The sequence below is a fragment of the Plasmodium chabaudi genome (assembly GCF_900002335.3).
Source record: "Plasmodium chabaudi chabaudi strain AS genome assembly, chromosome: 1".
Taxonomy (NCBI): Eukaryota; Apicomplexa; class Aconoidasida; order Haemosporida; family Plasmodiidae; genus Plasmodium; species Plasmodium chabaudi.
In genome coordinates this window covers 54,852-71,260 of record NC_030101.2, presented here as the reverse complement: position 1 = coordinate 71,260, position 16,409 = coordinate 54,852, and the positions used below count along the sequence as shown (strand labels likewise).

General features: G+C 24.6%; 3 protein-coding genes across 3 annotated transcripts; 1 reads left to right on the top strand and 2 right to left on the bottom strand.

The window, feature by feature from the left end:
• Nucleotides 1-224: 224 nt before the first annotated feature.
• On the bottom strand, nucleotides 225-4,225 carry PCHAS_0101600 (ATP-dependent RNA helicase, putative; the record flags this gene model as incomplete). Its single annotated transcript, XM_741015.2, has 2 exons — nucleotides 225-360; nucleotides 480-4,225. 2 exons carry the CDS (start codon nucleotides 4,223-4,225, stop codon nucleotides 225-227), a joined length of 3,882 nt encoding a protein of 1,293 aa, XP_746108.2.
• Nucleotides 4,226-8,736: 4,511 nt separating this feature from the next.
• Nucleotides 8,737-12,906, top strand: PCHAS_0101500 (zinc finger protein, putative; the record flags this gene model as incomplete). The annotated part of the gene is made up of 1 exon (XM_739621.2): nucleotides 8,737-12,906. One exon carries the CDS (start codon nucleotides 8,737-8,739, stop codon nucleotides 12,904-12,906), a length of 4,170 nt encoding a protein of 1,389 aa, XP_744714.2.
• Nucleotides 12,907-14,012: 1,106 nt separating this feature from the next.
• Nucleotides 14,013-15,428, bottom strand: PCHAS_0101400 (Plasmodium exported protein, unknown function; the record flags this gene model as incomplete). Its single annotated transcript, XM_016797509.1, has 2 exons — nucleotides 14,013-15,113; nucleotides 15,309-15,428. The coding sequence occupies 2 exons, from the start codon at nucleotides 15,426-15,428 to the stop codon at nucleotides 14,013-14,015; spliced, it is 1,221 nt and encodes a 406-aa protein (XP_016652964.1).
• Between the last annotated feature and the right edge of the window lie 981 nt (nucleotides 15,429-16,409).

Sequence of the window (16,409 nt, the reverse complement as noted above, 5' to 3'; positions counted from 1 at the left end):
AACAGAAAATGGTGGAAAAATATATTAAAATAGTTTTCTTATAAATTGATAATTTCTACAAATTTAACGAATTAGTGAGTTTTTAAAAGTGTTAAAGAAAAAACAATATGATTACCAACGGTTATTGTTATGTTAAATAAACATAAGATATAATAATATATTACAAATAAAAAAATATTAAAAAAAAAAATAAAAAAAAAAAACATAGATGTAAATTATATTCATTATAAATAGAGGGAAGGTGAAAATGGAATTCCCCGGCGCAACTTTTTTGTAGCGGTGGTTAAGGTTTCACACATATTATCATTATTAATTCCTCTAAATGCGCAAATCATTTGTCTTAGTAGTTCATCCAAACGTCTATAAAAATAAAAAAAATGTTTACAAAAATTAGTAAAGAGGCGCAAGTATATATATAATTTCCACATGTATGGATGAATATATACATCGCTCACGAACATATATGTACGTGTGCATACCTTAATGTTCTTATTATTGATCCTTCATATATTTGTGAATCTGCGAGAATATCCATGAAGGAGTGACCACGAGCCCATAACAAAACAATAGGCATAATGGCTGATTTAAATTTTTCCAAATATTCTTTTACATTTATATTCATTCCACATTGATTCATTTTATTAGCTATTATTGTTGCAGTTTTAGTTATTTGCTGATATCCTTCGATAAGTATAGGGTCGTTAATGGTAATTTCTTTACTTGATTCATCATATACAAAACATGATAAGAATGCGCATATATAATCATAAGTGTATTTACTGAAAAAATTCGAAAAAAATAATTCAGATATAACTAATTCATCTACACTTAAAATTGCACTAGCTATTTGTCCTTTCATTGTAACAACATAATTTTTTTCGTCATTATTATTTTTATTAGTGATATCATTATGAGTGCCATTTTGTGTAAGCAATTTTTCGTTGTTTGTATCAATTTGGTTTTGGTAATTTTCGCTTTCGGAATGATTTGGTTGATCATTTATTTGATTTTTTTCATGAGTTTTATATGTAATTTCAATATAGTTTAAGCTTTCTAATAAGATGAGCATATTATTTAATTCTTTTTTTAAGACAATAAATTTACATTGTTCAATACTGCAATCGAGTATGTTTTTTTCAAATTGCAAAGCAACATATTTACTATATAATTGATAATATCTATTTAAATTTTTATTATTTAATAATTTATTTTTATTTAATAAATTTTCATAATAATAAATATTTTTAACAATTTTAAAAAATGCATCATCTTTAATATTCATTTGATTTGGACTAATAACTGGTATATTGTTTTCGCCTTTTAAGCAGCTTACCATAGTATTATATTTATTTCTAACTTTTTCAATTTCTTCTTCAGAAGATTTATCAAATGGTTTTTCTATATTTAAAACAACTGCTGATATTTGATATATGCATTTTATATAAAATGTCATGACTTTCCATTGAGCTTTTAATCTATCATGAGCTGGTAAAAATTCTAAATCCCTTTTTTGGGAATTTTCACCATCATCATCATCATCATTTTGAGGTAACTTTCGTTTTTTGTTTTGAACATAGGGAACTAAACATTCTACGACTAATATGTTTGTATTATTTCTATTATCTTCTACAGAGTTTTTTTTATTAAATTGTGTATCGTTGCAACTATCGGTGTGATTGCTATCATATCCAATGATATGATTACCATTTCCTGTATTACGATTATATCCTGCACTATTTTTCTTATGATTAGTGTTATATTTTTCTTCAGTCATTTTCCCTTCAATACAAATACACCATCCCCACTTCATGTCATCCTCAACAGCATATAGTAATCTACCCATGGTCAAATATTGAGCTATATTTTTTTTAGATGTTAATAATGATCTATAATTTTCCCCTAGTTCAACAAGTGTATTTCGTGTTTTATAGTAATTAGATATTTCAGAAAATATAGTAATATAATTTTTGAGTTCAGTGTTTGAAGGTTCACTATTATTATAATCATTTATTGTTTTGGGATCATTTGGATCATTATTTTGAAGTAAATAAGGTGTTCCTTCATTTTTTACATTTATATTTTTTAAAATTGTTTCCACATCATTTGTCTTAACTTGATTTAATAAATAAGCTTTAGTAAATTCTTCCCCATTTTGATCTAAATAAATATTTGTCAATATATTTAAAATTTCTTGACTTTTTTGTTCAACTTTTTTTGATGCAAAGATTTGTTCAAACAAATTTTTTTTCATTTGATATTGGATAAAAGATCTTTCGATCATAAATTCTGGTGTAATACCTTCGATTCTTAATAAATTTAATATCATATTATAACCTAAATGAAATTGGCTGATTAATCGATTAGCTTCGCCTACAAACAATTTTTCAGCATCTGTCCAATGTAATGGGCTATCTAGCATAATAATAACAATACCTCTATCATCTAGTCCTCTTCTTCCAGCTCTTCCCGCCATTTGAATATATTCACCTGATGTAATTAATCTTTTTTCTACCCCATCAAATTTTTTTAGTGATGTAAATACGACTGTTTTGGCTGGCATATTTATACCCATAGAAAATGTTTCAGTACTAAATAAAACTTTTAATAATGATTCTTGAAACATAATTTCTATAATTTCTTTAATAATTGGTAACAATCCCCCATGATGTATTCCAATCCCTCTTAATAATAATGGTAAAATAAACTGCACTTGTGGTAATGCTCTATCGTCATCTGCTAATATTTGGATAGCATTTTCATATAATTCTTTTATGACTGCTTTTTCTGAATCATCAGTTAAATTAACCTTATTTAATGTTGTAGCATTAACTTCGCATTCTTTCTTTGAAAATGCGAAAATAATTAAAGGAGTATAATTACGAGAGTGGCACATTTGAACAATTTTTTCAATATCATATGTATTTTTTCTCATACGTTTATTAAATTTATTATTACCACCACTATGGTTATTTTCGTCTAATGCGCTTCTATCTTTCAGTGCGTTAACCGCCTTTATAAAATTATCTCTTTTAAAATTTTTATTTTCATCACATATTAAAAATACACTCTCACTAGATGTAGGATAAATATAATGTTGAAGAGGCGTAGGCCTATAATCTGTATACACAATGTGGCATGCTTGGTTTTTAATACTACTAACCCATTCAGCAAACTGTATACCATTTGGTATGGTAGCACTTAAGAAAATGAATCGAACCATTAATGGCAACAATATAATAGTCTCTTCCCATATAACACCTCTATCTCTATCTCTCATATAATGAATTTCATCAAATATGACCCATTTAACTTCTTTTGTTAATGAAGATCCTCGATATAGCATAGATCTCAGAATTTCTGTTGTCATAACTATTATAGATGCTTCTGGATTTATTGATATATCACCTGTAATTAATCCTACATCTTTAAATTCTTCACTCAAATCTCTATATTTTTGATTACTTAATGCTTTTATAGGACTTGTATAAATTACTCTTTGCTTATCTCTCAATCCTAATGCTATTGCATATTCTGCTATAACGGTTTTCCCAGCAGATGTATGAGCAGATACTAAAACACTTTCATTTCTTTCTAAGCATTCTATTGATTTTTTTTGAAAAGTATCTAACTCAAATTTATATGTTCTAGCAGGTGTTATAGATTCATTTAATTTATTATGTACATAGCTTTGAGGTCTAACACACTTATGTATGCAATTCACATCGCTACCAAATTCCTCTAAAACTAAAACATCATCATTATTTATTGTCTTGCTATTTTCAATTAGTTTTTCCCGAATAGGTTCTTTATGTGCTTTTGTTTTATTATTTTCTTCATTCGTTTTTCTTATTTTATTATTAAGCAAATTATTATTTCCATTTATACTTCCTACCTCATTATATATTTCTTCTTTAACTTGATCTTTTATTTTATTATTACTTTTATGATTGCTTATTATATTGTCAACATTTATCTTGTAGTCTATTGGGGCATTATATTCGGAGCTATCGTAATTTATTTCCATTTCAATTTTATTTTCATTATTTTCGCCCGCTGTTGTTTTGTTATTTGCAATCCGTTCGTTTGTATAGGCCATATTGTCTTGACCATATTGCTCTTCTGCAATAACATTTAGATCGTCGAGTCCTTTGCCATTATTTAATAGGTTTGTTTTTGTCTCATCCTCCTCAAAAACATTAAATAAGTCATCAATATTTTCAGACATTTTTAATTTATGATGAAAATATGTCCTTATCAGAAACACAATTTTTCTTTATTCTTATAAGCGCATATCCGAAAAATGTGCATACAAACATATAAATGGATAAGTATATATATTATTTACTTATACTTTAATATTTTTTTCATATATTTATTATGTTCTTTTTTTTTTCTTCGTCCCCACTTTATTACTTTATTTATTGGTTAATTATTGTATATATATTTCTCCGAATTTATTTTATTAACGGTCATTGAAAACAAATTTAAGCATTTCTTTTTTCCCGTTCAATAAAAAGCATAGCAAAACAAACACGGTCTTTAATCTTGCATAGATGATGAAAAATCGAAACAAATTTTATTTTAAAACATTATTTCTATGAATTGCCATTTTTATTTTTCACAGTATTTTGTTGTTTTTTTTTCAAAAATTTGTAAATTAGATGTATTTATTTATTATTTTTTTTAATATAAAATAATTAGCGATACTTTATATGGTATATGCTCTTTTAATATTACAGTCGTTTTTTCAAGTTATACTAAATTAATTACGTGAAAAAAAAGTAGCCATTGATATATATTTTTCTTTTTTTTTTGTATATAAAATTACAACTATATATGTGACAATAAAATAATAGTCATAATTTTTAAGTAAATATAATTACATATTTTATTAAATATATAATTTTGCTTATGTAAAATAAAAAACAAAAAGAAAATATAAAAAAAATAAAATATAGCCTTTTCTTATGTCGGCGGCTCTTTGAATAGGGGAATAAAGAATTTTTTGTTTCATATATTTTGGCGTAATGTATTAAATTGTTAAATTTTATTCCTAAATACAAAACAATTGTATATCATAATTATGGTATATAGATAATATTTGAATAATACGCTTATTAAATCTGCATATAAGTCATTATTTTCGCATTCACAAGAAAATTTAGGAACTTGGTTGCATATATATATGTATGTAATTTACATACATACACTTTCCTCGATTTTAATAATATACTATAAAATAATATTAAAATTAAAATACTACAATTTTTATTATAATATAATTTTATAAAATTTTGAATGACTATCTTAAGATTTAAACATATTCCGTATGTTGTATTTATTCAGAGTTATGTGAATGAAAAAAAGGCAAGTTCATGTGTATGCTTGGAATTTTACAGGACTTATGTATTATAATTATTTATTATTTTATTTATATGTGTGCTTCCCATGCTAAGGAAAAACACAGGTTATATATAAAATGTTGTAGGAGGGGCATATAAATATGCAATAAATTGATATAGTATTTTTTCCTTATTGTAAGCATATTACTAAATTGTATTTGTACATGAAAAAAAAAATATTATATATATAGCATTTTTTTTAATCGGCGTTACTTAAGTTTATATAATTTTAATATTAAAATTTTTCGTGGTTTGCATAGTAATATGTATAAGTTTAAACAATTGAGATTATATGCATAATTTTGTCTATATACCGTATTTGAAGTTAAAATTAAGAATAAATTACAAGAATGGCCGAAAATTAGATGTATTGAATGCTATAAAAAAATGGATAAATGATCATACGCATGCATCAATTCGCGAATATATATAAATTGTTAATAAAAAAAAATGGAATTACAATAAATGTATAAAATTAACTCTGTAGTATACATACAGTTGATGTATTTAGTGGGGTGAAAAATATTAAGTGTATGAACACCTCTCAAAATTTTTTTTTTTTTTTAAGTTTTAAAAAGCCATATTCCATTGTAAACCATTGTATTACGATATTTTTGTTTATACACTTTAATTTTTTTAAAGATATACTATATGCCATTTAATTTGATATTATTAATAAAATACGTATTTTTTTCAATAAAGCATATGCGATAAATTGTTCATATAATGCTATATAATACATTATCATTTGAATTTTTCTTATAATAATTATAAATATACTTTTTACTTTTGTTTTGTTTTCTTACTCCTTTTTTAGTAAGTTTTACTTTATAATTTACTTATTCATTTTTATTTCACAAAGTGAGTTTGTTCATTTACATAAATACATTGATATTATGGTTAACATTATTTATTTAAAACATATGAAATATGCATTTTATTTTTGTTAGTTTGGTGATATACATTAATATATGTTTTATATTTCTTTCATTTTTTTTGTAGACGTTTTTGTAATCGTGTAAGAATAAGTGTGTTGTGTGATACATAAATTAATTATTTCATGCGATCAAAATTATACATTATGCATTGAAGGTTATTTTCGTATATATATTTACTTTAATTATATTGTAACAGTTTAATCTCGTTTTGTTAAAAATAAGACGTAGAAAATTCGTTTTGATTTGATTACATAAGAAATATGCGTATCCTTGTATACATAAGCATATGCCCAAATAAATGTATATGAATGCATGAATATATATGTAGATATATAGTGTTCGTGTATTTTTTATTTTTAATTATACATTAAGAAAAAATAAAAAATTTTTTCCAACATCATTTTATTCCATATCTTTTTACGGGGATACGAAATATTATAGGACATAGAACTTTTGTTGTTTTTATTATTATTACATTATTTTTACTTTTGATGATTCTTTGTATACTACATTATACTTTAAAAGGTGTATTCAATACATTCAGGCATTTAGATATCAAGGTTCTTACATATGATAAAAAATATGTACGATTATATAGTTTGATTTTTGTATTATGACAGTACATGCAACTGTTTGTTTCATACATGCATATACTGTATACATATTTTAACATATTCATAGGATTTGTATATTCATGTATTGTTTGTGTATATATGCATAAATTTTTTCATTTGTTACAGTATAGATAGATGTGTGTAGATTGAACTATTGGTCTTGAAATATATGTACATATGTGTGAAAATATAATATCCCAATTGTTTTATAAGCATAATTAAAAAATGATAATAAAATATAAGGAATGTATATCTTTTTTGTAAAGTTCTATACAAATATGTATCAAAAAGATATATAAAAAAGCTGCGTATAATATATAATAAATATACATTTTTTTTTCTTTATAAATATTTTAATTAGTTTTCTTAATGCGCAAGTATGTCTTATTGTGTTTAGGTTTATAGATTTTAAATATAATATATTATTATATTTCTTTGTATTTAATATATAAGACATAAATATTTGTACAATTATATATTTTTTTCTCCTCAGCTTTTATTGGTAATATATAATACTATATAATGTTATTCTTTATATTCCTCCACTGTTTATGCATTAAAATTGTTATATATGTATGTATGCACGCATATATTTATATGTGTGTATATTTATAATATTATTCTTTATGATTGTGAATAGATAAATAAGCTAACATTTTTATTCATTCTTACTTCTCCATAAATTAAATTAAATATTTTATTCTTTCTTTTTTATTAGTTAATAATATTATGTATTTTTAGTATTTTGATTAGTATTTGTTGAATGTAGTAAAATGAATATGTATATCTATTTATGTGTAATTATTAATTAACATTTTACATTATTTATAATAGTGTTTCTTTCATATTATCTTATATATTTTCTAATTTTAGTATATAACGTTTGATTACATTATATTACGACATATTTCTTCTTTATGTGTGTGTATATCTTAATATGGTTATCATTTCATTAGCATTAAAGGATAGAGCCATATATAATTATTTGCATATATTTTTTTGTGTCAAAAAAAAGAAAGAGAAAATAAAGTAATGTAATTTATATGTAAAATAGGAACTATTTTGTATGTGTATCAATTCATATAACATATTATATTTATGAGGCATTATCTCAAGATATCCTCTGATATATTCTTTTTGATTTTTTCACTATATATGTACATTTTTGATTGTACTATATAAATATTTTTTCCATCGTACGCATATCAATACATCTATAACACATGTTTGTATAATCACGTTGCATATACGTATAGATGCATATATAGACATTCATTTTCTATATTTTTGATGCTGTTTTAATTTTGATATTCATTTTTTTGTATAACTTTATTCAGATTTACATATAATTCTAAAAAAAATAGGTAGATACATTGAATATTCCAAAAAATATATGTAGCCCCTTCTTGATTATAATAATTAATGTTATTTGAGTTAGTAAATATATATATTTTTTTATATTTTTTATCATGTATAAAATATAATTGGAAAACGAAGGCTCACCTATATTTATTATGTTACTAAAAAGATTTATGCATGTGTAGTTTATGCCACCACGTAACGGCATTATTATATGGTTGTATTGTTATATTATTATTTATGGTTATATTTTATATTTATTTTGTGTGCTATTATTTTTTGTTTGCCTTCATTTTATATAGATATATATAACTTTTTTAATAATTTTTTACACACATCACAAAGTTTCAATAATTTGATTTCACAATTTTATATGTTTATGATCGTGAATTAAAGAATACAAGAAAAAGAAAAATAAACAAAATGAGTATCGGTGTTCCTGTAACCAAATCTTTTAACAAGTTGAAAAAGTACCCATACGAAATAAATAAATTTGATAGAAGAGAAACAAATGAATATTTTTATTTGCCAGTTGATTGCCCTCGTATGAAAAAATGTGATGATGCATATTGCCCATTAGCTCATACAAAATTAGAGAAAATATTTCATCCAATAGTTTATAAAACACAAGCTTGCCAAATGGCTAAAGATGGAGCATGTGATTATTTTCAAAAATGCGCTTTTTATCATGATTCAAATGACAAAAATGAAGCTCATTTGAATTGGACTATTTGGGAAAAAAAATGGGACAAATGGAGGAATAATATTGATAGCATTTTAACACAACATAATAAAAATGATAAAGAAATACGAAGAAAAGTAGAAAGTATATTAAAAATTCGTATGCCGCATTTTAGTTATACCACGAATAAAAATAACTTATTTTTGAATAAAAGTACATCATTTCACTCTACATGGCCTAGCCTCAATAATAATAATACTGGAATTCCTAACATGGAAAGTGTTGACATAGGAAATATGGGGAATATTGGGACTATCGGCAGTATTGGACCAACTGGAAACTCAAACATTGGAAGTAGCATTATGGAAAGCGGCAATATTGGAAATAACAGCAAATTGAACAATATAAATAACCTTTTATGTAAATCTATGAATTCTGCATTGTTTCAATATTCAAGTTCTATATTTAATAATACATGGAGTAAAGGAATAAAGGGGAATAAAAAACATATAAAAAATAATAACGATAATAAAAATAGTAATATGTGGTGGCTTAATCAAATTAATGACATTGAAATTATGAACTTAGACAAAAATGTGCATAACATAAATGAAAATAATATAAATAAAAATAGCATTTATTGTGACGAAACTTTAAGTTATAATAGCAATAACGGAACAGAATGTGGAGTAAATTATGATATTTTAGATAATAATGCGTATAAAATTGTTGAGTTTTGTTTTACTGATTATGATAATAACAACAATAGTAATAATAACAGTAACAATAATAATACTATCAATAGCAATAGGAACAAAAATAAATGGAAAGACACCGCAGATGCTTCCAATGGACAGTCACTGAATTCCTTTTTTTCACAAAGCACAAAGGGATTGAGTAATGATATAAATTATTTACAAAACATCAATAATAATAATTATAACAATCAAAGAAATAACATTTTTCAATGTATAAATTATAATAAAACATGCGAATATGTACCCAATATATCAGAAGGTATTGATGATAATAAAAATAAAAAATATAATACCTTGGATACTAATTACAGAGACAATTTTCTAGCAGATATGAATAATTCTAATAAAAATTTTGATTTTATAAATTCCACCTTTTTTTCAAACAGCTCAAATGATATAACTGGAACAGAAAACTATGTAAACTTTCCTACTATGTTAGAGATGATTGATGATGAAAATAATGCTATTAGGAATAATGCTTTTTCTACTGGTGATGGAACTACGAATAATAATTATAATAATGGAAATGATGATAATAAAAATAATGAGAAGGAGAATGATAATGACTGTAATGGCAATATTACTAATACTGCTTCTTATACTGATGGTTTTTCTACATTCTACAATAATAATACTAGCATTACTATCGATAATAATATAAAAGGTTTTACTAACCTTGATAATTGCAACACTTTTGATAATTTAAATTTTGATGACACAATTAAAAATAATATAAGCAATTTAATATTTTCTGGTGAAGATAAAGAACATATAAAAGGGATGAAAATTAAAAAAGAAGAAGAAAATATAGACAGTGGGAATGTGAATGGAGACATGAAAAACATAGAAAAGGAGTTAGAAGAAAATAATGAAACAGAAGACAAGGAAATAAAAGGGGATGCAGGAGTCAATACAGGTAATATTATAGGATCTGGAAATAACACCAAAGGTGTAAATAAGGCTCTGAAAAAAAACAAAAACAAAAAAGGCGCAATAAATAATGCAACTAGTAATAACAATAATAACAGTAGTAATAATACAGAATCTGTGCTTTCTAACACCATTGGAGATGAGGAATCTAAAAATTCAAGCATAATAAACAGCAATGAAGTAAAAACTGATATAAATGATAAAAAGAAAAATCCTAAAAAGGAAAATCGAAACTTAAAAAATAGTAATAGTGAAAAAGATCAATGCGAAAAAGGTGGAAGCAAAAAGATTCAAAGCTGCGTTAGCAAAATGGGAAGCAATAATAGTAGTGTAAGTATGAATGAAAACGCATGCCTGGAAAATGACAAAAATAAAAGTGTAAAATGCAAAAATAATGAAAATAATAAAAAAGGTGCATACTCAAAAAATGCCAACATTAATGGAGATAAGAATATGAGCAAATCTGTCAAGAAAAATATTACTGAAAACTTTGTTAGCAATAACAATGATGATGTTGATAAGAAGAATGTGGAAAAAAATAAAGCAAAAAATGGTGAGAAAAATAAATTTGATAATAAGGATAATACAGGATCTATACAATTAAATAGAAAATATAGTGACGTTTTAGGAGAAAATATAATAAGCGGAAGCGAATGGAATAATACTATTAAAGGCTTAGATAAAAATAAGGTGAATGATAATTTGATCAATAATAATGGGAAAGCTGATAAAAGAAAGACGAATAACAATAATACATTTAGCAATAGTATAAATAAAAGAGAGTCTGAAAATGATATAAGCAATAATGATAGTATTATAGTAGAGAATTCTGGTTTAAGCTTAATATATAATAGTTATTATAGCGAAAAGGAGTCCAAAAAAGGAAAAATAGAAAATAAAAAAAAAAATATAATTGTCGATATCGAAAATGTGAATAATATAGAACAGAATAACATTATGGTGAATGAAAAAAGAGATAACAACAGTATTACAGAACGCTGTAAAAACAATACGGACATATTATACTCGAATACTCCAAGCAATAATAATCTTTTTAAATATGACCACAACTTATTGATAAATAGAGGTGAGAATAAAAATGAAAATGTAGACAGAAATATGAGCAGCCATATGAAGGAATCATTTTGTGATTATACTAACAATAATGAAAACAAATGTGATGGAAATAGCATTTTAACAAAAAGGGTTAACACAGAATATATTTTCAATAATGCCAACAATATTGGCATGAACAATATTAAAAATAGTGGTGATAAAAAATATAAGGATAGCAATTATATAAATAGTAAAGATAATTTGTTTGTTTTAAAAACAATAGAGTATAATAAAACGAATAATGAAGCAATTGAAGATAATAATAGAGGTATTTATAACAATTATATAATAAATGATGTTGATAGTTCCATAAATATAGAAAATAAACCAGCACATCTTGAAAATATTAATACTGATTCTACTCATATAAAAGATGATATAAATATAAATGATGTAATGGACAATATCAGCCCCGATAATAGTGAGAGAATAAATGATCCATTAAATGATGTGTTAAACGGCGCATTAAATGGTATATTAAATGGGGCATTAGACAAAACTATGGATAGTATTTTTAAAATAGATACCGCACCTGGTGATACATATAATGAGTTGTTTAATACATTAGCAAGTAATAGTAATAACAGTGGCCATAACAACGCACAAAATGACGAAGTTCAGGAAAATACTACGAATAATGGGCAAACCAACGAATCATGCGACTACACAAATAATTTATTAAATATATTTTTATCATGTAATAGCATAAATGAAAACTTTGATATAACAAATTCAGTTAACACCAATTTTTATGAGCATAATAAAAGCGATACAGTAACATTTAATAATAGTGATAAATATACACCAGAAAAATATGGAGGGCTTAATAACTCTTCGAATTATTTCAATCTGTTTGGAAATTATAATTTGTATGGAAGCACCTGCTTGCAATGCAAACATTATAAAAATGAAATTAAAAATTTAATATCTCAAATAAAAGTTTTAAGGGAAGAAATTATAAAATATAAACAAGCTATTATTACATATGGAATAAATGTAAATAAAGACAATACGATTAACCCTTGTAATTATAAATGGGATAATTCAAAAAAATTTAATAGTATATATGAAAAAAATTATATATCTTCGGTTGAAGCAAATGACTAATATAAAAGCCAAATTAAACGTGGACAAATATAAAAAATAAATGAATATGCATATAAAAAAAAGGAATATGTAAAATTGTTATATACTTTTTTATATTTTTTTAAAGTTTGTGAATAACATCGATAGCTTTATATTATTTTTTTTTCTTTCTCTCCTCATACTTAAAAAATGGGATATATTCATGCTTAGGTGTATGTATGCATATATATACTTATACATATTATTATGGTACAATTTTTGTACATTTTTTGTTAATTTGTGTAATTGTTAAATTGATTAAAGCCTAAAAATAAAGTATGCATGTAAATTTTTTATACGTATATTTTACAAGTGAAAAAAAGCATATTAGGTTCAATTTAATTGTTTGTTATTTTATATTTTTTATGATTAGTTAAATAATATATAATATACCTAAACTTAGACCTATTTTCTTTATACACATTTACCATATATTAATTTATATCTATATATTGATTATTCCAAAATATGTATAATATTAGCATTTCGCTACAAAAAACAGAATGGCGATTTAATAAGGATCGGATATATACTTTATTATAAGACGAGCAATTAATTAATCATCAAAGCAAATCTGTAAGTTTGTTTTTCTATACAATATATGTAAAAATATATATAGGTTAAAAATAAAAACGATTAATATGTAATATTTCACAACTTTATAATTGCGAGTTAAAGTACAAAATCTACGCATACATTTATAGTTAACAGGATGATAATATATATTATTTCTTATTCGAAGCAATAAATCAAAAGCTTATACCATTTTAAAATAATAAACATAGACATGAAATCACGCAAAAGTTAAAAACTCAAACTTTATGGATACAATTAAAATTATATTTATGAATTATATCTATTAAACAATATTGGAAACAAAACAAATAGGAACAATATATGCAATCTTGCGCATATATATAATGTTTTGATTCGAATATATTTATAAAAGTATATTATGATATGTGTTTCATATACAACATATGCATCTGGCGAAGATAATAAATTTATTATTAATTGTGTATCTTAAGGATAATTAAAAGCGTTTACTTTTTTGTAATTTTCAAATGTTTGTTTTATTTTTAATCTTTTTATAATGGTTTTTGTACTTCTTCAAAAATCTGACCCACTCTTTCTTTCAATTCGTTAGCATGGGCAGCAACTTTATCCGAATCGATGTTTCCGTGTTCATCAAGCTGTGATTGTACTATTGAAGCAGTTAGGGTACTAACGATATGGGCCATTTTTTCGGGATCGACAGAGCTGGCGTCCTGTTGCACTTGTTGAGCGACCGCTTCAATTTCAGCCATAGTGTGTTGTATAGGCTCAGATAAATTAAAATCTTTTATGAGGCCTTTTAGCATGTTATCGATTGCATTCACTCTTGCATCAAGCTTTGCCCGTTGTTCGGGGTCATCCTTATCATTGGCCAATAAATGACTCATTATATTTTCGATGTCACAGAGATGCTTATTAAGATTGTATGAGTTATATATCATTTTCTGAATTTCCTGTGGATGAATATTCATCAAAAGCTGACTCATTTGTCCGTCTAACTCCATATCATTTTCTTCTACTTGATCTTCCTCATCATCATCAGAATCATCGTCTCTTCTATGTGATGCATTACCATGTTGTACTGACTTTCTAAATATCTTAGATCTTGCTCCGAGGTTCATTGAAGATTGATCGGCTTGGGCGAGGTCGTCATCATCTAATTCGTGTTCAGATTCGGATTCAAGGCTAGAATCTGGGTCAGATTCCACGTCAGAGTCTGATTCGGATACAAGACAAGAATCTGCGTCAGACAATACGCCGTCATCATCATCTTCTTCATCCTCTTCCTCATCATCTTCCTCATCATCTTCCTCGACAACTTGGCCAGCATTTCCGATGACATGTTCGACGACATCTTCTTCATCCTCTTCGACGGCATGTTCAGAATTATTTTCGAGGTTATGTTCTACATTTTCAGGGGCGTTGTTGAGACTAACTTGGGAGCCGCCGATGGTGTTGAGACTAACTTGGGAGCCACCGATGGTGTTGAGACTAACTTGGGAGCCGCCGATGGTGTTGAGACTAACTTGGGAGTTACTATTATTCCCAAGATCACCTGTAGGTTCTGCTAAAAGCCTTTTAAGGTCTTTGTTTGTTGCAAATGATGCATTGTAGCTGGTTTCCTTGGTAGGTGCCTACAAATTTTATATAAAATGTAACAATAATATTATTTTTATGGAATAATTAGAAAAAAATTATAATATAAATGCAAATATAGGATTATGTACACATATTGATAATATATTCAACAAGCATATGTAGAGTTTTAAAAAATATATATTAATGAAATACATATATAACTAAAGTATTATTATTTATTTTTTTATTACATAATTAACTATATATGGTAATATTAATATAATAGATAAAAGGAATAGCTTCCCAGAAATTAGAGAGCAGTTTGCCATTCTTCTGCTATTATTATTTTTTTTTGTTTGAGTTTTCGCCATGTTAATTATTTTTAAATAAATTAGTATTATCAAATTATTATTAAATTATTACTGAATTATTATTAATTTGTGATGAATTTGTTATTAAATTGTTATTAAATTGTTATTAAATTGTTATTAAATTATTATTAAATTATTATTAAATTATTATTAAATTATTTTTGTTAAAATATTTTTAAAATGTTTTTAATTAGAAATAATTATTAAAATTAAAAATATATATTTAGCGTTGTTAATAAAACGTAATAAACTTTAATAATATAGAATAATTTTATATCTAATAAATATATCTATTTATATAAAGAAAGGGAGCTAGTAATATTGGGGTGAATGCAACGATGCATGCGTATATAAAAAATATAAAACTTTTTAATAATATGCATAATACAATATAACATCAAAGCATATATAATAGTAGATAGCGCCGCGTGCATTATTGTAATATTTATTTATTATTTTTTTTTTAAACATATTTATTAACTTGATAATAATAGCATATGTAGTTTATGTATTCTTTAGAATATTCCTGCCAATATATGAAATGCACTACATTTATTATGAAAATACGCTATTATATTTATATTTTTTTAATTTTATTTTATAGAGAATAATACATATAAAGATGGTGCTTTCTTAAATATTATTTAATTATTCAATCTTAATTAGGGTATTTGCAAAGATTAATATGTTTATTTAATACGGATATCTATTTATTAAAAATATTCAATTTTTAAATCACGTAATTATTGATGATGTTGAATTTTTTTTTTATCATAACTAAATTATTACTTTATGATTTATTATTAGTTTATATTATTATTTAATCGCTATAATAAAATTAAATCAAAATTTTTTGTTTAATTCTTAATTTATTACTATAATATAATTAAAAAAAATAAAACGCGAACCATTAATATTAGTTATAGCATAATTTAATATGTATATTCTTGCATAATCATCCTAGTACTAATGAATTTACAT